Source organism: Mastomys coucha, chromosome X, assembly GCF_008632895.1.
Source record: "Mastomys coucha isolate ucsf_1 chromosome X, UCSF_Mcou_1, whole genome shotgun sequence".
Lineage (NCBI taxonomy): Eukaryota > Metazoa > Chordata > Mammalia > Rodentia > Muridae > Mastomys > Mastomys coucha.
In genome coordinates this window covers 47,206,942-47,214,519 of record NC_045030.1, presented here as the reverse complement: position 1 = coordinate 47,214,519, position 7,578 = coordinate 47,206,942, and the positions used below count along the sequence as shown (strand labels likewise).

At 37.4% G+C, this 7,578-nt stretch overlaps 1 protein-coding gene across 7 annotated transcripts in view; it reads left to right on the top strand.

Moving 5' to 3' along the window:
• The window catches only part of Tenm1 (teneurin transmembrane protein 1), an 803,700-nt gene that overhangs the window by 728,848 nt on the left and 67,274 nt on the right, over positions 1-7,578 (top strand). For all 7 annotated transcript variants that reach the window (XM_031355201.1, XM_031355294.1, XM_031355365.1 and 4 more), the window contains one exon: positions 4,829-4,983. In XM_031355201.1, coding sequence (XP_031211061.1) covers positions 4,829-4,983 — 155 coding nt within the window. The remainder of the gene's footprint in view (positions 1-4,828; positions 4,984-7,578) is intronic.

The following is a 7,578-nucleotide window of genomic DNA, read 5'->3' as shown; positions in this document are numbered from 1 at the left end:
CCAAACTGATTTCCAGAGTGGTTGTATCAGTTTGCAATCCCACCAGCAATGCAGTAATGTTCCTCTTTTACCACCGTGGATCCCATTGTGAACTGACACTAGAGGCCCTAAGTCAGTGTGGGGATGGGGAGCAACCAACCATGATTATCATTTAAAAGGTTATGAATTCAATAAAGCTTTCCTCTTTTCAAATTGATTGCTTATAATACTTTTTTTATGGTAATGTAAAGCTGACCAAACACACTTCCTCTATGACATTAGTTAGGGAACAATTACTTTTTCTGCATCAGTAGGGAACCTACTCTCATTTTCAGAAGATCTGATTCTCTCCTACCTCTTAGTAAAAGCAATGCTTCAGTTTATTTTTAGCATTCTTACTAATTACTAATTACTATTCTCTCTTAATCCCCACTTCAGTATACAAAGAATCATTGTCCTTTGGTCCTCCAAGAGTCTAACACGCTGCCATTCAGTACCTACTTAGTACGTGGCTCATGAGTTTGCACAGTTTGAGCACACTCTTAGAAGTACTCTCTCCAGACTTAAGCCTTTCCCTCCTTTGTCTCCAGGCTTCAGTCTTGATCATTTATTCAACCCTCTCATGACAGTGAAATCTTAAATTTTATATCCAGTGATGTTTAATATACAAACCTTAGAAGGAGGTCTTAAATCAAAGGCCTAATGCCAGCCAGATTAAATTTTTGGCCGTTAAGAAAATGATTTTTCCCCAAGCAGTGGTGGCGTACACCTTTAATCCCAGCACTTGGGAGGCAGAGGCAGGTGGATTTAGGCCAGCCTGGTCTACAGAGTTCCAGGACAGCCAGGGCTACACAGAGAAACCTTGTCTCAATCCCTCCCCCCCAAAAAAGAAAATGATTTTTGCCAAAACACATACAGAAACAAAAAGCATCATTCTCCTTGGATCATCAACCAGGATGCTCTTGGGGGCAGGGAGGGATAAGTATTCCTATGCCATCATCATTTGATCTGAACCAATATTAAGAGTCCATTTATTGACTTCATTTGGATATAGTGTTATCCTTGGAGGACAGACAAAAACATAAAAGGTTTTAAGAGTTTTTAGGGAAAATTAAAATGAACTTTATAACTTTTATAAATGTTAAGAATAAAAGGAACATAGTGATTGATCAATTATATCCCTGAGCCAAATCTGAATATTAACCTCATGCCAATGCATTAGCTCATCTACAAGCAGATTATTGGGCTGTTTTTTTTTTTTTTTTTTTTGCAGTTATACTGAATAAAAATTAAAATTCTCTAGCACTGGGATAATACTCTCAGCCATTTTTTCTGTGTTTGTATGTATGTGTGTTAGTGTATATGTGTGTGTACATTATGTAGGGGATGCACTCACTCATGTGGGCATATGTGCAAGCCAGAGGTTGACATTCAAATGTCTTTCTCAATCATTTCTCCATCACATATTTTGACACAGAGTGTCTTCCCTGAATTTGGAGAGGTACAATTTGGCTCAGAGTGAGTAGTCGTGAGCTTTTTCCCTGTCCATGGTCTGCCCTGTTTCCACACCCACAAGACTGGGGTTACGACCATACACAAAAAGCTATATAGGTTCTTGGGGTCTGAACTCAGATCCTTATGTGCTGCCACCTATAAAGCTTTAGGATTGACCTCCCCTGGAGTGATGAGAAATTAAGACACTACAAACACATATACAGAAAAAAATTTAGATTGGGTAGGTCATATACTCTTATAGACATGTATCAACAGCAGCCCAAAAGGTCAGCACATTTATTATATACAGCACAAATGAGGAGGCAGATTAGCTAAATCTCTCTAGTGGGAGAGTAGCAGGTGGGAGCCATCACAGAGGATAATAGTTTCAGTATAAAATGAAGACATTCAAACTTGCCCAATCTGGGGAAGGCTTTGCCATCTCCATGGACCTGAGGTAGTGCTCATATCAATAATATACATTCACTCAGCACTCCATCCACTCCCAGCACTCACTCTGACATAGCAAGCATTTTACCCACTGAGCCATCTCTCCAGCCTCCATTTTGTTCATTTAAAACCAGGGTCTTACCAAGTTGTCCAGGATGGTCTTGAAATTGCAATCATCCTACCTCAGTCTCTTGAATAGCTAAAGCTATCAGCTTGTGACACCAAGCCCAGCTTATGTTTAATTTACAAATTGTCTCTGGGTGAGTATCTTAATTAAGTATATTGTTGTTGTGACAAAAAATACCATGAATAAAAGCACCTTTACAAAGAAGGAATTCATTTTGGAGTAACACTCTACAGGTATATATCATGGTAGGGAATACATGAAAGCAGGCAGAGAAGGAATGTTGACAGGAGCGTGAGGCTGGCTGGTCACACTGCATCTCCACTGAGGAATAAGAAGTGAATCCCCATTATTAAACCTCAAGGCTGCCCAGTGATACTCTAGCTCCTAAACATTTCACAACTTTCTCACATAGTATCACAAACTGCAACCATATAAACCTATGGGAGACATTTTGTATTCAAATCACAACAGTGACTTTACATTTGGCCAGGCAAGTGTGTGTGTGTGTGTGTGTGTGTGTGTGTGTGTGTGTGTGTATTCAATTGCACTATATTAAAATATTGTGTTTATTATTACAGAATTTTTCCAACTTTCACATATGCCTGGTAGATTTCACTGAGTCTGAATAAAAGGAAAATGGGAAAAGATAGTATATGGATAATTTTAAAAGCAAAGTAGTTTCCTCCTTGTGTGAAATTTCAGTTTGCACAAACTTAGTTATATGTGGGAAATATTAATAATTGATAAGTTTTAAATTATATACTCTTCTGAGTGCCATGCTAAAATCTCACACCATATTTCCTCACCTTTCTGCAATATGAAACACCCAGAGTATTAAGTACATATTTACTACTTGCCTGTTAATCACTTAGCCATCTCAGCTCTCAGATCAACTCTTGTAGTATCACAGTGCTTGGGCTCAAGTTACTTGTATATTGTAGTCTAATGCCTATGTCATTCACCTTACTTAATCCCAATATATAGGTACTTTATCATCTCATAGGGTCCCAAGAATAAGGAGACTGATGATCTGGAGAGAAGGCTCAGCTGGGAAAGTGCTTGCCTTGCAAACATAAGGACCTGAATTTGATCCTCAGAATCCATATTTTCAAAGATATGCATTCCACACTTTAGGGACAGCCTCCACTCCAGGGTTGGGGGATACCCAGTGGGCCCCACCCTCTCAGATGAGAAAGGGAGGGGTTAGGAGCGGGACTCTGTGAGGGAGGGACCAGGAAGGGGGCAGTGTTTGGGATATAATTAAATAAATAAATATTAAAACAAAAAAGGAACATGTGATGGCCTACACTTGTATTCCTAGTACTGGTGAAGCAGAGACTGCTTAATCTCTAATCTTGCTTATCACTCAGATTTGACCAGATCCAGCAGTGATCATCCCTGTCTTAAAAAAATATATGAAGTAGATGGTAACTGAATAATAACACTCAAATTGTCCTCTGGCTTCCACACACAAACAAAGACACATGCAAGCAGGCGTATGTACATCAGGATACATATAAACATACACATACATAAAACTAAGAATAAGTCTGAATATAGTATCAGATGCTCTATGTGGAACATCATGTTCATATAACTTATGGTAGTATACTGCTGTGAGTATTTTTATTTTGTTATTAGGTTATGGTAATTAATCTTTTACTGTAACTAATTTCTAAATTAAACTTCATCATATTATCACGGGCACATATTCAAATGTGGATTTATATGAAAAACATAGTGTATATATGTGTATGGTTCATTATTATACATCATTTCAAGCATCCACCACTGCATGTCCTCACAGGTATTTCAAGAACATTCTGAAAAATGCCAAAGAAAAGGAGAAGTGCATGATATGTATGCTCCTTGTGTAGGTTTGATGGTTTTTCCCATCTGAAATAAGTGAAATATCAGTTATAGTTCATATATCCATTATTAGATGGTATTAGCTTCTAAGTACTCTTTTAATATATGTTTCAAGAGACCAGACAGGAATTAACATTATATAAAAGTTACACTGAAGTTTGACTGTCCCTCGCATATTGGAAACAGCAAGTGGATGCAGTTGGTTTAAATAAAAAGGTACAGAACGTTGGTGGGAGAATATAGGAGCACTTGGAGGGAGGGGTGGGGGCATTTGGTAAAAATATGTTATATACATGTATGGCATTTTAAAACAATAAATGAAAAAGAAGAAAATGAGAAAACTTGATTTTTTTAGAACCTTAGCCCTTCTCTGCACTGTGCCATAGCTTTCCCTCCCATCTCCTTAATAGGGAATACAGAGGAAAGTCTTCCATTTAATTCATCAGAAGTATTACAAATTCTCTTTGAACTAAATATAGGTTCTTGAAAATAACGCTAATCCTTTCCAAGTCAATTATTTCCTAATGCAACCATGGAAATATGCAGTGGCCCAAGTATCAACACGCTGAAAGAAATGTGACAGACACTGGCTCCTCTGATTTTCCTTTCTGTCTGCATGTAGGGGTAAGCAAATAGCTAAGGAGCACAGGTATGAAGATGAATAAAATAAAACTATTAGACCCAGCTTTATCTTTGTATGTTACTTTTCGTCATTTCTTTTCAAACCACGACAAAAAATGAGTATATGTCACAACCACCATCTCCCATGTGTGCCCTGTCTTCCCTGAGCAAAACTAAACCTGCGTGTTTTTACAATGCCTCTCCATTGCCATGGCTGCTTTCAAGATACTGAACTTAGTGTAGATGTGGCCTACTAGATTATTCATGCTAATTTGTTTTCCCCAACAGGTATCACAGTAGATAGGCATGGATTCATTTACTTCGTGGATGGGACTATGATCCGAAGAATTGATGAGAATGCTGTGATCACAACTGTAATTGGCTCAAACGGTCTGACTTCCACACAGCCATTGAGCTGTGACTCTGGAATGGACATCACTCAGGTAGGCACTGCTGCCTGTCAAGCGTTATCACCATTCGGCATCGTGGAAATGGATAACAATTTTCTCATGCAGAAATTACATAGAAAGGAAGCCTGGTTCATCTGCTATAATGTCAGATAGCAGAATCTTCTCTTTATGTAAGTTGCTTTTCCCTTCTCAGAAAACTTTGCAGAAAATAGTGAGCTAGGATGGGAGAAATGTAAGAAATAAAAATATGGATATAACAAAGCCTCCCAAATTTGAATCAATTAAAATTATATTGCACTATTTTCGAAAATATATAATGCTACTATCTTTATTTTTATTTTATTTATTTATATACTGGGGGAGTAGGGAGGTGGGGTTGTATATGGAAGTCAAAGAACAACTTGCAGAAATAGGTCCTTTCTTTCCACCATGTGAGTACCAGAAATCAAATTCAGGTCAGCCAGCTCAGTAGTAAGTCCCTTAGCTCACTGATCTATTTTGCCAGCCCAATTTTATTATTTTAGTATACAACAGCAAATGAACTTTAGCAAAGTAGTGATGATCAAGGTCTTTAGAAATCTGTTTAATAAATATTTGAGTGTGGCATGTCATTCATGCATATGTAAACAGCTATTTCAGGGATGTTTTAAGTTTTCTTAAATAAAAACAACACCTTTCTCAGATTTGTTTTATACATATTTAACAAAACACTGGGATACTGGCCCTGTCCTCAGGAGTCTTGGGCAAACCCTATGGCTTTTAGTGGCTTTTGTTTTTTGTAAAGAGATAAAGAATGTGAAGATGGATGGGTGGGAAGGATCTAGGAAGAGTTGAGGAATGAGAAAAATATGATAGAAATGTACTCTACTAATATCTCAAAGAATAAGTAAAACATTTTTAAAAAACTTTCCACCAGAGAATAAACAGGTAAACATCAGGGTAACATTCATGTGGACCCAAACTTCGATTTTTTAACACCATTCAGTGAGTACATGGCATGTAGAGAGATTATAGAACATACAATATTATTTCAGCGTTGTTTGGATACTTTTTCTTTGTCTGTAACACAAAAAAATTTGATGGGTTTAATAAGGCAAAGAGGCTAGACAATCCTTGAAGGAGCTATGCTCTAACATTTTACAGATCTGTAACTCTAATGATGGTTTCAAAGTAATTAGAGTAATATTGAGAATTTCAACATTGATTAATGCATCAGGGAGAATGGTTTCTGCTAAAAATAACCCAATGGCTGTCTAAAAGTATTTTCAACAATAAGGCTTAATCATCTCATAGAGTGAAACATCCAAAAATCAAACAAAGATGCCAGTAGACTTCTTTCTTTAGTCACATTGTCCAGAACTGAATAGTATATTTGTATATATAGTATACTTACTTGTTCACAAAGGAGAGACAGAATTTTCTAAATGAATTGAGACTCTCTGGAAATGAGTTATTTTCTTTGAGCATACTGCTTCATAATCCTTGAATGGAAATCGGTGTCCCATTAGGAACGAATGTAGGATCACTGTTACACAAGCAACTGGTGCCATCAATTACTATTAAGATATTCTAGTAGCTTCGTTTTCTATAGCATATAAATCTAAGGATAACAGGGAAAATTAAAGTAACACATTATCCAGTGTTTCTTTAGTCATTAGTTCTAATACCGCTCCCCACCTCCATTGGTGCTCTTTAAAATGCTAGAGATGCACCTACTCGAGTTCTCTCTTTTTCTGTCCCTCCCTCACTCCAGAAATTGAAATCATGTGAGTCAAGTTAAAAAATAAAATGAGGAGTGGGAAGGCCTGAAAAATGGATAAAATTAACAAACTTCTTATTAGATATTTGAGTAGATCAGATGTTCAAGTTCTTAGAACAGTTTAACTTTCTATGATTCAAGATCTTGCAGAAGCCAAAGAAAAGGAGCATTATTTATGGAAATGTGGAAGGGTGTGAATGCATTTATATAGGGGAGTGGAGAGAGAAAAGATGCATATATGTGATTCATTTGTGGGTTATTTTTAACTTAAAATAGAACACTTAGTACTGTGATCAATCAACTCTAAACAACTGATGTGATTCTGTGGAAAAGTTATTTGGGAAAGAGAAGTCTCTGTCTCAACAGAAGGAAAGTATGGCACTTTTTGACCATAACTGATGGTATAGTAGCTCTCTCTCCCCCGTTTTGTTTGAGGCTTATAGTAGATAGGATGATCTGTTCCCACTCAGCAGATACAGTTATGGTGAAAAAAAAAATGGCCCAAAGGACTGGGTAGAGCTGAAGCAGAGACGCGACTGGGGGTGAAATGGTGAGCGAGCTTACAAGCGTAATTGAGCTTTTACTTCATCCAGTGGAAAGTGGAAAGCAAGTAACAGAATTAAGAGAGGAGGTGCACCATATGTGGTGGCACTGTGCCTTTAATCTCAGTGCTGGGGATGCAAAGGCAGACAGATCAGTGAGTTCTAGGCAAGTCCTGGACTACATAGTGAGCTCCAGTTAGAGTTACAGATCTCATCTCTAAAACAAAAAGGGAAAGGAAATAAATCCAAATCTTACAAGTGTTGTTCAGTAATAAATTTATCGCCTCTCATGCAAGGTCCTAGACTTAGTACCCAGTATTGCTATCA